General features: G+C 37.2%; 1 protein-coding gene across 1 annotated transcript in view; it reads left to right on the top strand.

Annotated features, from left to right (window-relative positions):
* LOC145462391 (NADPH--cytochrome P450 reductase-like) overlaps window positions 1–19,864 on the top strand; it is a 43,969-nt gene that overhangs the window by 12,960 nt on the left and 11,145 nt on the right. Inside the window, exons 7-13 of the mRNA XM_081445903.1 lie at window positions 48–164; window positions 1,517–1,633; window positions 4,746–4,864; window positions 6,171–6,352; window positions 8,157–8,306; window positions 17,801–17,912; window positions 19,521–19,673. Coding sequence (XP_081302029.1) covers window positions 48–164; window positions 1,517–1,633; window positions 4,746–4,864; window positions 6,171–6,352; window positions 8,157–8,306; window positions 17,801–17,912; window positions 19,521–19,673 — 950 coding nt within the window. The remainder of the gene's footprint in view (window positions 1–47; window positions 165–1,516; window positions 1,634–4,745; window positions 4,865–6,170; window positions 6,353–8,156; window positions 8,307–17,800; window positions 17,913–19,520; window positions 19,674–19,864) is intronic.

Below are 19,864 nucleotides of genomic sequence, written 5' to 3'. Positions count from 1 at the left end.
ATAGTTATAACTTCAATGATGAAACATTTTTTTTTTACTGATTTCAGGAGACTGTCATCTTGTATTGAACGTCAGTTCAAACTTGTGATCCACAAAGATTTACCTCAAGACAAACTTTATACTGGAGAGATGAATAAACTTAAGTCATATATTACTCAGCGACCGTAAGTACCAATTTTTTTTTAGGTAGAAAGTCTTTTTAATTTGGAATATAGGTGACACATTTAATCTATTTGAATATTTTTTCTCCGTTTTTCTTGCCACTCAACCTTGTTCACTATCCACTGATTCTTGTTCACTATCCACTGATTCTTTACTCTATTTTATGTTTGTTCAGTGATTTATTGTCTCTCCACACACTCAGCCAACTACTAGTTCAAATGCTATGAAAAGGCCCACCAATGAGAGTTTTTGCTCCACTATCAGAACATCCAGGCTGTTGGTGAATTTTGTGCAATTAGCATTTCAGTTCAACAAGAAGAAGTAGTTAAATGTTTATTGATTCATTCAAGAATAACCATACCCCCCTCCCATTAAAGGGTTTTTACCTCATGAACTCCTCTCCCTCCAATCTGGTTTGTAATCCTCCAAAATCCCCCCCCCCCCCCCTGTGAAATATAACCATCCCCCTTGAAGTTTCCATCTTTTTTCAACCCTTTTGAAAATATTTCCATCTCTGATTGAAGTGGAAACTTAAGTAAATATGTTGTCCAAGATTCCAGACTTAACAACTTTCATAGGTTTTCTGGTACATTATCTTCTGTTATAAGATACAAATTAGCAAGAAAGCTCCTGCAGTACATTAGCATCACATGAAGACATCACATTGGAAAAAATTAAAGTGATCACATTTTTTAATTTCATGTCCTAATTCAAATATTGCAATTCTAATGTTATTATATTGGCGGCTCCAAAATCTGATACAACCATACATGATTTACTTCTAGTATTACAAACTGCCCAAATAAATCCTTAAGTGCTTTTACAAATTTATATCCCTCTCTCTGAAATCAAGCTGGTCCTGAACAGGGTTCGTACGGGTCCTGGAAAGTGCTGGAAATCTGTTAAACTCAAGTAAAAATTATGAAATGTATGGCAGACAGCAAGGAGGATTAAAATTGAGATCTTGGGAGTGAAAGGGTTGATGTGAATTTTAGAGTCCTGGAAAAATCAATCTGAGTCCTGGAAAAGTCCTGGAAATTTGTTTATGGAAAAGGGTATGAACCCTGCCTGAAATGCTAGTTATAGGGGAAATGAAATGTTTTCACAAGCAAACACAGACTTGCAGTCTGAGGTGCATGTAGAGAGGATTGAATCACAGCATGTCATTGGCTGCACAATTTCCACCTAGCTGTATGTGTGTAGCTGATAATTTGTGAATCATACACACTAAAGGCTGTCAATGATGGCTCTGTCTTTTAAGAAAGAAAACAGTGTACCAGCTTCAAGACTTGGTTTTAAGCCACTTTAAGCTTTCCACTATAGTTAATCAAGTATCCAATTTTCATTTTTGCAGGCCTTTTGATGCTAAGAACCCTTTCTTGGCTCCAGTACTAGTGAATCGTGAGCTGCACAAAGCTGGTACTCGATCCTGTATGCACATTGAAATTGACATCACTGGCTCTAAAATTAAGTATGTTTTTAATGATAAACTTTTCTGTTATTACTGCATTTGTAGAATGCAGTCCTAATGCAAACTTGAGTCAAGTTTCATGGGACAGTTCACCTTGGACCTTGCAACACTGATTTGTCTGCCCTGCAGCAGGAGCAAAAACGAATGGCATCATCGCCAAACCATGTGCTGTACATTTCATATCCATCTGCACATCATTCTTGTTAACCATGTGGCCATGGGCCGAGTGGGGTTCTTGGTTTACATGGGGTTTGTTAATTTTTTTTGTAGGTTTGTCGGTGAGCAGACCCAAAGTTCCTCTCAGCCAAATTTTGAATCACGCAACCTGTGATGTTTATTTGCCAACAGCTGTTGAAACACAATGTTACATATATTGTTTTCTTTGTTGTGTGTAAAATATATTTTCTCTTGGTTTTATCAAAGCATTGGATTCAAAGGGAATAATAAATATGCTAAGAAAGGTATTACGTCAGCCATGGAATGTGCTGACATTGCATCTTTCACTTTTGCTATGTGACAAATAAGATTGTGTTTACTTTGCAAGTTTATTCGCCAGGAGTGACAGTCTTTTTAGTTTTCCGAGTATTTTGCGTACTTTTAGAGGAGAAGTGAATTGCCATGCTGTTTTATTGAAGCGAGTTCAGAGATCGGAAGGAAAATTAATTATTTGCAAGCCAAGCAAAGAAGGTGTTAGAACGTGCAAGGATTATGTCACTGGTAGGGAAATAACCACCGTACTAAAGATAGCCGTGGATAACGTAATTCTTGAATTATATGACTCGTGTGACTACTTTGCTAGCCCTTTACTCATGGAAAAAAACCAATTAAATTTAATCATGACTTTTAATAGTGTTATTATTGTGGCGTTTGCATCATTCATGCCCATACATATCCCGAAGAAAGTTCCAGGTTAAGAACATTACGTCATCGGAGATTTCACAACGACTATGACTGATGGTGCAATAATACAGTTTGTGTGGATCAAGTGATGTGGTGTCTACAGTAATCAATGAATCATAAAGGACTGCTTTGGAATGTGCACTGCATTGCAACTGTAGTGCTAAGAAAACAGTTAAATTTTAAAAGCGTGGTTATACATGTAAGATCTAAAAGATCTTCTTGTTCTCTTTTTTGGCTTCTTTTGTTGTTTTTGACATTTTAGAGTCTTCTTTGAACTGGTTTTTCACTCTGATTACATTCAACAAAAAAGGGAATGCAGTCCCAATACAGACTAGAGTGATATTTTTTGGCTGGGTGAAATCAAATTACATCATTGCAAAGCACGTGTAAACAAGATGATTCGCTTTTTGGATCATTCGCAATCGCTTGTTTGTTGTTTTGATTCTGGATCATGAGTGGCCTCTTTTGTCAGAATGTGACATGACATGCTTTTGTTACATAACTGGGACAGCAATAATATTTATTCATTCTGTTCATGAACACGACTTTGAATCGTCTTGGCTTTGGGATGTTAACTGTGGGAACAGCTATATTGCATTGGCTATATTTCGAGTACATTAAACAAATTTTAGTTCCAGTGGCCAAAAATAGTTCAGTATCCAACAAAGCTCAAGATTGAATCGATGGAAGAGAACTCTGAAGCCAAGATCTCCAAGAGTAAGCCAAAACTAAGGAACAGCAATGCAAATGTTGACAATTTCTATTCATCAGCGGAAATATTTGAATCAGTTGCCAGTTGCACAGAGTTTGTTTACGATAAACCACGGATAAACCAGCATGTGAGTGCAAATGCTAGCTGATACTTGTGCTTCCAGCTTAGAATACTAGATGTAACACAAGTGTACTTTTAAAAATTAGCCTTTATGCTTAAAATTTACCAGTAAAAGTAAAAATGAGATTTTAGCATGAATTTTGAAGGCAAATGTTCTATTAAACTTGTGACTTACCGAGAACTGGAGCCGTCACACAACATGTCAACAGTAAAGCAAGGAAGTCAAAATACAGCCGAACCTCTATTAAGCAGCCAACTTTTATTTGGCTGCCAGCGGCCAAAATCCCGGAAAAAATTGTCAGCTGTACACTGTAATGAAAACCTCTATTCAACGGCCACCTCAATTAAGCGGCCACACTGGGTCAGCTTCTTGTTGTCCCAAGGGTGATTTTGTTTTGTTTTATACCTCTAAGAAGCGGCCAGTTGTCTCGTCACCCAGAGTGGTTGCTTTTTAGAGGTTTGACCTTAATTTACAGAAAAATGGTGGACTTTGTCATTATGTTACATCAGTCTATAAAACTTCAGCTGTTCACAAAGATAATGATTTGAGCAACAGACAGCTATTTAAGTTAATTTTCACAGGCGTAGAAAACGAACGCACTCACAATCTTTGATTACTACTAGTATAATAGTTAAATGTGTCAAGGATTGTCTGAGATTGCCAGGAACTTTAAGAAACTGAAATAGACTGCCTTGCACTTGCATTGTACTTGCACTGTCAGGAATACTTGAACAGTGTCAACAGTCATGTTGCTTTTTTGTTGTTGCTTACCCACAGGAATCAAGAAAAGGCTAATTAAAATAAAGCATGTAAATAGACTTCTCTTACCTCAACGTTTTGTTTGTTCTTGATGGGTTTGTAGCTTAGGGTGTTTTTTCGATTTCATCGACCTTCATTCTTCCTCATAACCTGTAGTGACCCATAAAGCAAAGCTAGGCTGGTGATTTGCCGCAACATCATCCCGCAAATCACTGTTTCATCAAAAAGCAACATACAGAATCACCATAAAAACACCACAACCATAAGGCCAAGTAAATTTACAACTGCATCAACTCATTGTTAATTTTGAACACTTTCACAGCACAGATACCATAAACATTCCAGCTTTATCTCAAATTAACAAAGAAAAATCTGGGAGAGTGAGTGACATAATAATTTACTATAATAATGATATTAAATTACATATAAATTATATATAACTACTAAATTGTATTACTCACTATAACAATAATTATCTCTTGGGTAACTCGACTTTGTCATGATTACACTTGATAAAACTAGATTCGCTGCAAAACATTTTCTTAAGCAAACTGTTAAAAATTAAAATGTATTTAAAAATAAAAAATGTAGTAGTGAAACAACTATGTTACTGTTGCTAGGTATGATGCAGGAGACCATGTGGCTGTGTATCCTACTAATGACCCTGAACTTGTGGAGAAACTTGGCAGCTTATTAGATGTGGATCTAGACTCAGTCATCTCACTCAATAACACAGATGGTGAGAAAATCACTTCTATGTAACAGGGGTTTGTCTATTGTGGGTTTGCAAAAATTATGGCAAGAGCAAATAAATTGTAGAAAGGGAGGGTGCTTGCCATTAGACCCCACATTACTGAAGCATGTAAACCAATTCATAGTTGAATTTATTCATAGATTGACAACTTATCAGTATTAATAATATTGTTAATTGCAAAAACAATTTGTTGGACACTGAATAAATTTTTTTGTCAGACTCAAAATGACCTCAGCTAAAGATTAGTTTTAAGAAAAAAGTAGTTCCACAGTACTTACTTATGTGGGTTTATGTTGATTCTTATGCCAGTATTTTAAAATGTCAGTATTTGGTACTAAATGTGTTACATGTGAGTAGGCAATCACAGGAGAGATAAAGGTATAAAGATTAATGAATTAGGTAGTATGGATTTTTAAATTTTAGATTGATGATATCAACATAGACTAGTCATTATAAATTCTGTAAGCTGTAACTTTTATGGACAGCGGAAGAGTTTGTTTACATAATCAATTTAACTTGTACATGTAGTGTCAAGTTGGTTTGACAAAACTAAAAATGTTCTAATAATGAGAAAATAAAGATGGCTTGTTGTTGTTGTTCAAGCTGATAAGTCACGAACTCCATTACCTGACTCTAGAACTTTCCTTGAAAGTTAGTTCCTACAGTAATTGTATACCTTGCATACGGCTTGTGCACCTGAAATTTGAATTGACCAATAAGGATTCAGCAGGCAGGAAAAATGTTACTGTCCTGACATCAATGTAAGTTAACAGGAAAGGCATTGAAAGTAGGCGACTTTTCTCACTGGAGGTGGGATTAAATATTCACGAAAAGGGATTTACATTTTCAAAAACCATATCAGATTGTAAAAAGTGAAAAATATGATACATTTTGTGTCTCCAAGCTTGTAATTTGGCACCAAAAATGGGTCGCCGGAGTCTGGCAACTTGCTTGTAGTTCCTTGAGTGTCGCTAGGTAGGATAATAGTTGTGTTAATCCGAACAAAATATGCTGTTCCTCATCAAATTAAACCTGGAATTCTCAAGTTAGCTATTAGAAGAGGCCAAAACAACTTTCGCTTTGTCTTGTTTTTAGCTGTCATTTATCATCCTGTCGTTTTGGTAGGACAGCTCAGTTTTGACTGTAGCTTGTACTGCGGGCACAGTTGCTGTATGCAAGTTGGTGCCTGATGTATTAGTTTGACATCACTTAAATTGTTAATTTATGTATGTTTATTATATCAAATGTTGATAGTTTTGTACCTCTTTTTTTATTTTTCATACTTATTAAGAGGACTCACCTAAAAAACATCCCTTTCCATGTCCTACAACGTATCGGACTGCCCTGCTGCACTATGTCGACATTGCTAGTGTAGTGAAGACACATGTGCTTAGAGAGTTGGCTGAATATGCAAAGGATTTTGAGCACAAAGAGTTCCTCATGAACATCACGGATACTACAGAGGAGGCAAAAGTAGGTTTTGACTGACCACATACTCTGTTTTATTTAGGGTGTGCAAATTCATAGTAATTGTCAAACGTAATTTATTATTTAATGTGATGCAGAACAGAAACTATTTTGCATCTGAGATTTTTGCTTACTTAATGAAGTTTGTACCAGCACATTCCTTACAAATACTGTCCACTTCCTTTCTAAAACAGTGTGTAGAAACTGCTTTTTATCACCATTCAAAATCAGCTGGTTAAACCCAAAGTTGGCTTGCATACTGAAAACAAGAAGCTCTAACAGCTTTGAACTTTTCAGATGAAAGACCCCCTGCATGACAGTGAAACTTTTCTAAACAATAACCACACAAGTAACAAAAAAGTTTGAGACTTGTGTGAGTCCAAATCCTAAGGGTTTTTCCCAATTATGTCATTCGGTGGTTTTCCCTATGCCCAAAATAAGTAGATAGGATCTGTGTAATTATTATACTTTGTGTAAATTAAAAAGGAAAGAATTGGACTGAAGTAAATTTAATTCAAGCAAAAAAGTGCAATGTATTCGCAAAATTTAAAAAGGTTGACTGAGTACCCGTAAGCTCTTTCCCTCTTTTTATCTTTAAAATTGGCCATCAGGGAGAGAGTCACAAAAATCATGCATGCAAGGGGTTGCATGTTTTAAATCCCCACCCCTGGCCTAAAAAATTGAAATGAAACCTGTGTCAAAGCATTACAGTCGAACCTCTCCACAACGGCCACCTTGGGGACAGAAGGAAGGGGCGGTTGTAGAGAGGTGGCCATCATGGGCAGGCAGGGTTGTAACATGACACCTGTTTTTTTGATGTGTGCAACAATTTTTTTTTTAAAATTCTTATTGTAGCATATATAAATTAAAATGTATCATAACAGAAACTTGACAGAAACAGTAACCAACAGGGTGCAGTATGGGTCAAGCTTGGTGGCCATTTACAATAAGTAATGGGGTTTTGTTTACACCATTTGTCAGTCATTGATTAACCAGCCATTTTGGAGAGGTAATTTTGGCAGCTGGGATGAGTTTTAGTGGCAGTTGCCATTTAGGAGAGGTGGTCGATGTAGAGAGGTTAAAATAAGAGTGAATGTATGGACTGTCCACTGGGAACAAAAGAAGTGGCTGTTGTGGAGAGGTGACCGGTGGTGGAGGTTGGACCAAAGTGAAATCTTTTGGAAGATAGTCATGTAAGTCAGGTCGAAGGTTTCATGACAATGTGCGCAAGAAGTTTACTATGATGCCACCCATGAAGTGACTCACTTGTTGTCTTCTGAAAGGGCAATCCTACAAGTAGTTCATTGGCTTTTCCATTTATTTATTGTGACTTTTAAAGTGACAACTCAACTTTTTCCAATTTAAGTTCAAATTTAAAGCAGTTATCTGAGGTAGCACTAGTCAGAAAAAAACCCCAGTAACACAATAACCATATTTACTAGCTAATAATAAATAATCTTAATGTGCAATGCACACTTTTAACAAATTGTGTTATTTTCTAGAAACATCCATACACCCCACCACAGAATGATGGTTAATGGAAATTCCTAGTGGGTGGGTGGAGGGCTAAAAGGTACAAATTTATGAGGGGTAGGGGATTGTCCACATGAAAATTTTCAAAATTTTTAGAAATTACAAGCCATTTAAAAAAAAAGACTTCAAACATCTTTTTCTTTGCTGGGAGCTCTCTTTCATCCCTTGGACAACAACAATTTGCATATCTCCTTACATAATACTCCTAACTTTAAAAATAGTATTCATTTAAATGCCAAACTATATAACTCAGTTTTAACTCTGTTTTAACTATCAGACTCAATATCAAGAGTGGGTTCTACACCCACACCGGCATGTTGTAGCGGTGCTGGAAGATCTTCCCTCATTGAGGCCTCCCCTTGATCACCTGTTGGAACTTTTACCTCGACTGCAGTGCCGCTACTACTCCATCTCCTCATCACCAAAGGTACTACATAAACATTGTACAGTATAGCACGGTAGTTTTCTTCCCTGCATTTTTCTAGGAAATGAGAAAGTGCAGTAATAATTTTTATTCTATCATTTATCATACATTTTAGATTACCAAGCAACTTGTGTTTTTCATTGGTACATGTAGTTGTCAGTTGTCAGTGGCAGGGCAATATTACCAGTACTGATAGCTATTAGGTGGATGTGAAATCTGATGTCAGTTTTCTCAACCAAAATTCCATTTGTTTTGAGAAAAATAAGAGGAATTGGCTTTTATGGTCTAAGGTTCAAATTTATCAAGTTTCAAACCAGAAACTCTACAGAAACTCTTAAACGTTTTGTGCATTTGCAAACCCTAAAACTTTAGACACTTCTATCGATAACAAAAGTGTAAAATTCATTTACTAGAAGATGGTTTCCAGGCTGGTGTGGAACCTATCAAATGGACACTGCAAAAACCAAGGAGTTTCACAACAGAGCAGTTATTTGATAACCTCAACTCATGCATGGTACGACTCCAAATTTTGTCAATTCCACCTTTTGCTGTTCATTTACAGAAAATATCCATTCATTTATGTTCAAATTTGTTTCATTATGGTTAGTATACTCTCATTAACACCAATATGACATTCATTTGCGCGTAAGGAACGTTCAAGAATAACATTTGCATATGTATTAACATTCAAAATCATCAAAAGATAAACAGTACCTTCCCTTGACATTCATTGGCTGTAAATGTATTTTAATTTTTGTCGAAATAAAATTCGTTGTCACGAAACAACAATCATTTACACTTTTGGACAATCCTGTTTCAACAAAAGACTTTCAAGAACAGAATTTGCATGAGCACTCACAATCAATTGAAAGGCCGCATGCAAGAACGTCCCCTAGATTTTTCGGCCATTTTTGAAAGTACTTAAAACTAGCTGAATTTTGGCATGTGGGCTTCGTTTCACCTGAGAAACATTGCTCTGAAGTTTCTTTCGCTGGGTTGGTTTTCGTTCTTGAGAAATAACGTATGCAAAAAAGGCACACAGGTTGGAAAAACCGAGTGGTTTATTGCATACGCAATATCTCGAGAACGAAGCGAACTTTAGCGCGAAAACTACGGGGCATTGCTTAACATACCTGAACGAAACTGCATGCAAAATTTGGAGCGTTTTCAACAAAGTTCACCTTTGATTAAAATACCTGACGCCCTTTTCCTGCCGAGTCCTTCAAATAAACGAAGCCGGGCCTTTGTTATGATAAACAGAGCCGATCCTTTGTTATAATAGCCAAGCCAAGTCTTTGTTATAAGTCGAAGTCTCGCCTCGGTTTATTATAACAAAGGATCGGCCCGCCGCGACCGCAAGGACTTTGATTTTACTTAGAAACCGGCAAAATGTCAATTTCACGCAGCTTATATAAACTCAAATTTGTTGATTTCAGGTCAAAAGTGCTTAAAATGTTGACTCATGTTAACGCGCGATGGCAAGGATGTTGATTTCTCTTAGAAAGCAGCAAAATGTCAATTTTACGCAACGTAAAAGCTCAGAAATGTCGATTTTAGGTCAAAAAAGGTTTAAATGTTAATTTCATGTTAACCCGTGACGGTAGGGATGTTGATTTCACTTAGAAAACAGCAAAATGTTAATTTTACACAGCGTATAAGCTCAAAAATGTTGATTTCAGGTCTAAATAGGTAAAAATGCTGATTTTACGTTAACGCGTGACGGCAAGGATGTTGATTTCACTTAGAAAACAGCAAAATGTTAATTTCACGCAGCGTATAAGCTCAAAAATGTTGATTTCAGGTCTAAATAGGTAAAAATGCTGATTTCACGTTAACGCGTGATGGCAAGGATGTTGATTTCACTTAGAAAACAGAAAAATGTTGATTTAACGCAGCGTATAAGCTCAAAAATGTTGATTTCAGGTCTAAATAGGTCAAAATGTTGATTTCACGTAACACATGACGGCAAGGATGTTGATTTCACTTAGAAAACAGAAAAATGTTGATTTAACGCAGCGTATAAGCTCAAAAATGTTGATTTCAGGTCTAAATAGGTAAAAATGTTGATTTCACGTAACGCGTGACGGCAAGGATGTTGATTTCACTTAGAAAACAGCAAAATGTTAATTTCACGCAACGTATAAGCTCAAAAATGTTGATTTCAGGTTTAAATAGGTAAAATATGGCGGCCGGAAAATAGTGTTAACATCTGGAACTTACTTTGGTTATCTGGGACAATGACTATCTGCACTGAACAAATAAACATCAAATAAGCACTTTTCCAAATACAGCAACGTCTTAAATGGCTAAAAATCACGAGATAAATACATATTTTTCGACAAATGCGATCGTAGCTTTATGTCATGCACTGCCTAACAGATTAACAAATTAACCCTTCTGCGCAACGTACGGGTCTCCATACATCTGCATGTCCGCCGATCCCAGAAGTTCAAAACACTACAAATCATGCCGATATGAAATAAAATCAACGCAACCTGGATCACAGATCTATGTTACAATCGATCGCTACTTGTTGGCCATTATTATCTTTAAATGAAAAAAGCCGAAACAATCTAGTTACCAGTTCGAGAAACGCGAGCAGAATGTGATCGCAATGCATGTCGGGAAGGGTCTTTACACCTCGTGCGCGGGAAAACATGGCGGTCAATACAAGACAAATTTTATCACTCAAAAACCAGTTCTCGCTTTCCAAACTTTGACGCTAGTAACGCTTGGCAAATGGGCCACAACTCACGAGAGGGTATTTTTCTTGGGCAAGAACTGCTCTTGGACTTTGCTGCCTGGCTCGATCTGACTTCGAACGCCGATAACACGATTATGGTATATCAGCTACCTTCGAAGTTTCAGAACACACTTTGATTCTTTAAAATGTGCTGATGACTTATGGGTTTATCAAGGCTTTATGACGCCTCTCAACCACCAGGCAGGCATACAAGGTACTTTAACACAATGCTTAAGATATTAGTTGACAGAGCTCTAATGCGGCACATCTCTTTTTTGTTCAATGGTATTTCGTTTGCCGCTTGATCGATTCACGTGTTGTGCTCACGTCACAATAGCCGATGTAAACAATCTGTTCCCAGATTTCCGCTCTATATATGCTGAGATTTGATTTTGACTTCATACACTATAAACAGTCTGCCTGTTTGCTGTTCAACAAAATAATAAGGTTTCTTTTGTTTTTTAACTGCGCGGCCATGGGCCGAGCGCGGTTCATGGTTTACCCGTGGGTTTTTTTTTCGCAGTTTTGTCTGCGACCAGACCCAAGCTTCCACTCGGCCAAATTTTGAGTCACGCAACCTGTGATGTTTACTCGCCAAAAGCTGTTGAAACATTAGTAAATCTCATCTCCGATACTGACTTTCGCGGGAAAAAATTAAAAACTCAGCGTTCGTCAAAAATTATATTTTTTCAGCAGAAATTTAGCTCGGAACATATACATATTTATATACCTTTGAATCGTCGATGAAATGACCTTTTCCGGATATTTTTTCCTGCGGGGTCAACAAAAACCTCCGATTACAAAATCACGCCGAACCCACACGTTGCAAAAAAATCTCTTCAAAACCCTGACTTCGAAGCGATATAACACTTCAGCGTTAATAGCTACCACACATCGGCAGGCGGTAAATCTATTCGTTAACAATCCAGCCTTATCGTGTTAAAATTTCAGCGAAATCGAACACAACCAGAATTAATTAGAATTTTTGTGTGACCTCACTCCCCAGACTTGACCTAACAAAGGAAGCAACAGTCGCCCATAGCAACCGAAAAACACGAACATAACAAAGCCAAACGTTTCGGCCAAAAATCTCCAGAATTATCACCTGAGAGCTTAAACGGGAATGGGAACATCTTTTTCGAACTTTTTTCAACTCATTTAGACGAAAGACTGGCCTCGGCGGGCTACAAGAAAGACGAAGAGAAAAACAGAACAAGACAGCAGAACAAGCCGATAACATTTCATCGCACGGCTTTCGGCACGAAAACGAAAATACATCTTACTTCTGGATAAATTCAGCCTTAGAAGCCAGCAACCGGCCCCAAATTACTTTCTGTATCCTTACAAATGTCCTGATTTCCATCTCCAAAAGATTTTGCCCCAATTTTGAGCAAATAAACATTTCGTCGACAGTGGCCGCCATTACGGTGGCTTGCATACTAAATTAGCTAACTTGACAAAATTCTCCCGAGGGGGGGATATGACAAAAAGAGCTGAAAGATGGCCTATAATTGGCTAATGATGAGATCATCGAAAGTAATGCCAATTTTCTGTCACGTTTTCAATCTGTGGTCACTGGAGTGACCAAAATCGATACATCGGTCGGGATAGAGTTTTATTATTTAAAAATTATATGACTTGTGTGACTACTTTGCTAGCCCTTTACTCATGGAAAACACCAATTAAATTTAATCATGACTTTTAAGAAAGAAAGCTGTTGTTAATAGTGTTATTATCGTGTCATTCATATCGCTCATGCCCATACATATCCCGAAGAAAGTTCTACAAAGATTAAGACCATTACGTCATCGGAGATTTGTCAATGGCTACCACTGATGGTGCAATAATACAGTTTGTGTTGATCAAGTGATGTGATGTCTACAGTAGGAAAAGAATCATCAATAACTGCTTTGGAATGTGCACTGCGTTCCGATGGTAGTGCTAAGCAAACAGTTAAATTTTAAAAGCGCGGTTATAAGATCTAACAGATCTTCTTGTTGTTCAACAAAAGATCTCCAAAAGATGCCGCTTGGAAAACTGAGCTTTTTGCATACATTATTTCTCGAGAACAAAGAGCGCCCCAACCAAAAAAAATTCAGAGCAATGTTTCTCAGGTACAACGAAGCCTACATGCCAAAATTCGGCTATTTTTGAACACTTTCAAAATGGCCAAAAAATCTAGGGAACGTTCTTGCACGCGGCCTTTCAATTGCATTATTATACAACCATATCTGTGAAAGAGGTAAAAAACGTTCTCTGGTAAAATTGTATAAAATTGTGAGCTTTCAACAGCCAGTCTGCTGTCTTCGACGGACAAAACTGAAATGATAAAATAGACCTAAGAATTTGAATATAACAAGCGAATGGCATATATTAAATAGAATACGTAAGAAAGAATGTGAGAATGCTAAAAGTGTGAAATTAGTGTTTGTTTAAAAGAATATTATATTGTCCCGGCAGAGGGCACGAATTGTTGTCGGCCTCGACAGTTTTCACTGTGTGCCAGGATTCCAGCATCTTTCTAATGTGGCTGTTGCCTTTTTCAATTATCTCAGCATTGTTAAAGTCGATGGTATGATCAAAGGTCCAGGCATGTTTCACTACATTGGAGCCTTTAGCACATTGTTTAGTATTTCTGATATGTTCTTTTCGTCTTGTACTAAACGATCTTTTTGTCTCACCAATGTAACTCTAGGGACAAGACCCACAAGGGATTTTGTAAACAACATTGCACTGGTCATTGACTCGAGGTCAAAACTTGGGAACAGGGAACTCTTGTTGTAGTGTCTTGATTGGCTTGTTGAAAGCTCACAATTTTATACAATTTTACCAGAGAACGTTTTTTACCTCTTTTATAATGAATCCTCGTATCGGATCTTCAATATTTTTACATATCCATGAAGGTGACAATCTTTAGTACATTGAGACAGACATTACTGTGTTTTCACTTAACGTTAAGAGAAAACAATAGCTCGTTAGCATAATTCTTTTGAACAGAGATATCGTGTCCAATTATAGAATTATGATTATAAAACTAGGGTCCGTATGTACCTTTTTTTAATCATATTTTTACAATCCTCCCCTTGCAGATATAAATTCAGCCTCTTACGAACCTTTTGCTACAACTCAGAGGGTGCACTACAGTATACATGTGATACATGTAAAGTGACAGTTAGATTTCCCCGCAAATGCCACAAAGAAATAGAATCCCATTTGAACACAGTGAAAGGATAATCAGGGCCTAAAATGTGGACAATGGTATCATTTCATGCAAACATATTTGCCATGATGCCTCAATAGTGAGGCAATTTAGGGATAAATTGTTCAGCAAATTTGATATTCTCCCTTCCAAAAATAAATGTTATAATGGCTGTAATGTTTGTCTCACCGCACTTAAGATTGTCACCTTCATGGATATGGTTGTATAATAATGCAATTGATTGTGAGTGCTCATGCAAATTCTGTTATTGAAAGTCTTTTGTTGAAAAAGGATTGTCCAAAAGTGTAAATGATTGTCGTTTCATGACGACGAATTTTTTTGGACAAAAATGAAATACATTTCCAACCAATGAATGTCAAAGGAAGGTATTGTTTATCTTTTGATGATTTTGAATGTTAATATATATGCAAGTGTTATTCTTGAACGTTCCTTACGTGCAAATGAAGGACATATTGGTGTTAATGAGAGTATATTGACCATAATGAAACAAATTTGGACTCAAATGAATGGATATTTTCTGTAAATGAACAGCAAAAGGTGTCCAATTTAAATTACTGTAAACACCAGCAGATAAGCAGCACCTTTTTACTCCAAATTTGTCCTTTCTGGACAAAGTGCCACAAATGTGCATAAATTAACACTTTTCATTAAAAAATTTGTAAGTTTGCATAGCAAACTAATGAGAACTTCATAAAACTATTTATTACAGTATGCATTGATCATCGCTTTTACTTCTTTGTTGGCTCCTAAAAGAGCCATTTTGTTCTTCATATGCATAGGCTTACATCTCATTGTGTTAAACAGCATTAAACCATAGGTAAAATTTTTTAAAACTGGTTTAAGGTCTGTACTGCAATCAAATAAAGCTTCAAAAGCTACTAGTGTCTAGCAGTCCATTCGCCTGGTCAACTGTCTGGCTTCTAAGCTACAAACAAACATATGAAAGCGTTCTTATTGTTGTACAGGCAGCCCAAGCTCCAGAGTTCAAATGATCATCTTGCTATGAGTTTGGATCAATAATGATTTCTTAGAACATGGTTACATGTTACCTGTGTGATGCAGGATATGTTGGTTACACTCGCGGCCACCTCCACGAACGCAAACATGCAAACATAAAATTCATATCTTCGAGCCAACGTGTAATGTTCTTTTTATTATATGGAGAAACCAATTCAACAAAAGCAAAAGGCGGGAATCGTGACTTCATTGAACGATACGACACTCACAAAGGTGACATACAGAAAATACGCCACTCGGGTCCCGGATGAAGTGGCGTATGGAATCCACGAGTGGTTTAGTTCCCAGTAAAACACTCTTCTCCATATAATAAACAGCGATACTTCATACCAAAAACACCTAATAAGAGATTTATTATCCAACTGCTGTAGTCAATAAATTTATCAATGAAAGAGGGAGAGTCTGACAGCTTTGCGTGCGTGTGCTGACCTGTACGGCAAACAGGTTTTCTACTGTACAAATGCGGCAAACAGGTCTACTACTGTACAATATCGCTGTATATTTGTACTGTTGTTTGGACGGTATTCACTGCAGTTGGATATTAATACATGTATTTATTGGACCACAGGTGGCACAAGCCAAGGGTCTGTGTTGTTGCCAGTTATGTCTAAAGTGAATGCTCAGCTAATATGTATATTCATCTGCATTCCACTCAACCTTCCCACTGTGCATTCTACTATATAATAAAACAATAGGCTTAATATAAGGCATATGATATAGGATATTCACCTTCAATTCTTTCCTCTATTTTGTTGTAATATGTTATAAAATAATTATACAAGCTCCCTCAAGGCATACTGAGAAATATTGCACTAATCACTTGCATTTTCTTTGCATAAACTATCATACATAAAATGTAACAAGCAAACAGTGAAATGCCCTTTCACCTCAGGTAGACAACACAAAATTTGATAAGCAATAAACACTAATGCTTGACAACCAAACAGAGAGAACAATACTCTATTGTCCTAACCTATTGTAAAACCACTGACTCATTTACCAAACCATCCAGCCATTTGTAAGCCTGCTGACAGCTAAGATACATGTATATGTTCACAAAGATGCTTGATGCTTATTTATATGCCATCAACCTTAATGAACAAATTCACTGCCCAAATCACTTACTTTCTGCAAAGTTAAAAAAATTCAGTCTATAAAAATGCTGTGACAGGGTTCTGAGCCACCTATGAAGATACCATATTTTGTTCACCAGTAAGTGGGCTTTTCTGTGATATTAATATTTTTGTCACTCGATAAAGACTGGTAGTATCAAGCGATCAAAATTAATATAACTGCTGAAAGTGCCAGAAACTGTAGCTGGCTTCCTTAAGTTGCTAAAAATAAGTTCTTGTTAATCAGTGTTGGAAATTATCACTCACCGGCTTGCCAATGTGAGTGTAAAAAGCGTCAGGCGAGTACAAATCATCAATCACTTGCCCATTTGACGAATACAATCTTCATTTTTGGGAAATTATTTTCCTATTTGATGACACTAGTATTTATTTTTCATTTTGGCAAGAATATCTTTTTCTTTTGAGATGTGCAAATAATTTGCCAATAATGCACAACACAGTGTTTCAAAAAAAGACAAAATGAAATACGGCTTTCTTCAGTGATAATTTAGTACATAACTGTTACACATGTACGAAGTGATACTGCTGGTCTCTAGTTGAGCTAACAGTAATTAGTGAAGATAGCACACCAGAGGAACAAGGATATTTGCTTGCTAAGAAATGAATCTCACAAAGATTTATTTTGAAATAGAAACTGCCTCAAAAAATTAAGTACTTTCGTTGTAATTTATCATTGAAGGAAAAAATATCAGTCTTCCACACGCTGACAAGTTGACTACTCCAAAATGTCATGATTGTAGGGATATGTGAATTCGGTAGTGCCAGCTCTCCATCTAGCTGTTTTCAGTTAAAACTACAGAAATCATTAATGTGGAAAATTTCCAAGGAGTGTCAATAGTTGATGATTAAAAGAAGGATAAAACAGTGAAATCCATCCGTGATCCTAAGGAGGCATCTCGTAAATGGACCAGAACAAGAAACATCAACATGAAATGGCACTTAAGCTGGGCCTTAGCTTCATGATTACGAGATACTGAACAATGCATAATTTGTGAATCACTGCGGAGATATTTTTGGAAGGGGAGGCATCTTTTCTGGGCAAGTGAAAATTACACTGGGAGAGTGGAGAGTCTGAATGGTGAGTGCTGTCAAAATTTAGTTTCCAGCACTTGTTTATTGGATGTCTTTATTGGGGGTAAAACAAGTACTTCCAAAGGGCATCAGCCAAAAATTGAAAACTCCCAGGTGGGGGAGGAGGAGGTAATGATTGTTGAATTCTCAGGGTATGGCAGGGGTGGGGTATTTTTTAAATTTCCAATGTCAAGGGTAGGTTAAAATATTTATTTCAACTGCCTTAGGGTTAGATATTTTATGGAAGCACCTATTCTAAAAAAAGCATATAGAGAGAATTGGGGTTAATGATTTTGTATTTGTAATACCGTAGATGCATCCCACTTCTATTCACATCACTGCAGTGCTTGTAAAGTGGAATACATCCACTGGTAGAGTGCAGAAAGGTGTTGCAACTAACTGGCTTGCTGAAAAGAATTCTAAAGGTACAGTGTACATCTTATTCAATAAAAACAATCAAACATTAAATGTAAATCTAGAGTTACACTGTATAATATGATGATGTGTTGCCCAACCAAATTTCAGTGTCCAAACCCTCACAAGTGACCTCAGATGTTTTTGGCTTGTGCACTGTCTTTTCATTGTGCACTGCTTACATAAATCATTCCGGATACTAGCATGATCCACCTTGACAACTGCTTACATCTATGGTTAGCACATCTCTTTTGTATCAATTTTTTCTCTGGCCAATCCTGCAAAGAGAAAAATTTTAAACTGATGATGTTGCTATTCAGAGATATGTGGAGTGTTCTGTTTTGTTTGTCATGCAGTTTAAAATTTTCTTGTGCTAGTAACAAAACATTTCAGTCACCAGAGGGATCTGTAGACATGTTTTTGAGAGGTATGTCGTTTTAAGTTACACTGCTTATGGATTACATACAATCCTGAGTTCAAAATACTTTTCATTACCTCTCATTTCTCGTAGGATATAATGTGCAGAATTGTAACGATAAACTTTGAGTAAGTCACCATTGTTTTAAATCAAAAGCAACCCTTGCTGAATGTTCTCCTACCTGTGGAGTGCCAAAGGTCTGGAATATGCTTCTATTTTAGATTAGGAATGGCATCATTGATAATGAAGCCAAGCTGAAATCTCACCTCCTTTGTCAGTCATATTAAATACAGCTTTTTTTTTCACAAGTAGGACCAGTCGAACAATATTATGATTTATAAATTATTATATCCTTTGGTCCTTTGTTAAAGTGCTTACTTCTTGTCAAGTTATCAATGTAAATTGTGTGCCATTGTTGCAACTAATGACAGGTGACACTGGAGCTTAAATTGTAACGCACTGGTTATTAATTATTCACAAGGTTATCCATCAACCCATCCCTCCCTCCTTACCTGCACCCATCCCTCCCTCCCTCCCTCCTTACCCCCACCCATCCCTCCTTCCATCCATCCATCCCTCCCTCCCTCCCTCTCTCCATCTATCCATCCCTCCCTCCCTCCTTCCATCCATCCCTCCCTCCCTCCATCCATCCATCCATCCCTCCCTCCCTCCTTACCCCCACCCATCCCTCCTTCCATCCATCCCTCCCTCTCTCCATCCATCCCTCCATCCATCCCTCCCTCCATCCATCCTTCCCTCCCTCCATCCATCCATCCCTCCTTCCTTCCTTCCTTCCATCCATCCATCCATCCCTCTTTCCTTTCATTCATCCATCCTTCCTTCCATCCATCCATGCATCCATCCCTCCTTCCTTCCTTCCATCCATGCATCCATCCATCCATCTATTTATCTATACATGTATCTATCTATCTACGAAATCAACACAGAAGATAACACAGCAACATTGTAGGTTAATGTTATAGACATCATTACAATAATATTTATAGCTCTAAAAACAAAATGTTTTCATTCCCTTAGAAATCCTTATAAATTATGATTTCTAAACTATGCCTGCATTCTCATGACCAGGGGATTAATTGATCAGAGAAAGAGGGAACCCTGATTAACCAGTGGGACTAAAAGTGATACTTCTATTGTCCTATGTCTCATGCACAATTTTTTGTTACGTTTGTTTTCACAGAGGGTGAAGTTTCCCGCATTCCGATCTTCGTTCGCAAAACCCAGTTCCGCCTTCCTTTCAAGTCAGTGACTCCTGTCATCATGGTAGGCCCGGGTACTGGCTTAGCACCCTTCAGAGGCTTTATACAGGATAGGCACATGCAGAAACGAAGTGGTCAGTAATTTGATGAAAGTATTATTGCTTCTCCATGGTTTTGGAATACAATACATGTAGGTTCTTTGATAATTGCAGCTCACAGATGATTCATTTTTTCCATACCACCACCATCACTTTTAATAGATGTTTCCATTCAGCTATGTTGTGTTTGCTTGAATGGGTGGTAATATCCTGATCTATTTAAAAAG

The sequence above is a fragment of the Orbicella franksi genome, chromosome 12, assembly GCF_964199315.1.
Source record: "Orbicella franksi chromosome 12, jaOrbFran1.1, whole genome shotgun sequence".
NCBI lineage: Eukaryota > Metazoa > Cnidaria > Anthozoa > Scleractinia > Merulinidae > Orbicella > Orbicella franksi.
Note: the sequence above shows the minus strand (reverse complement) of the source record. Positions and strands in the feature narration are given on the sequence as shown.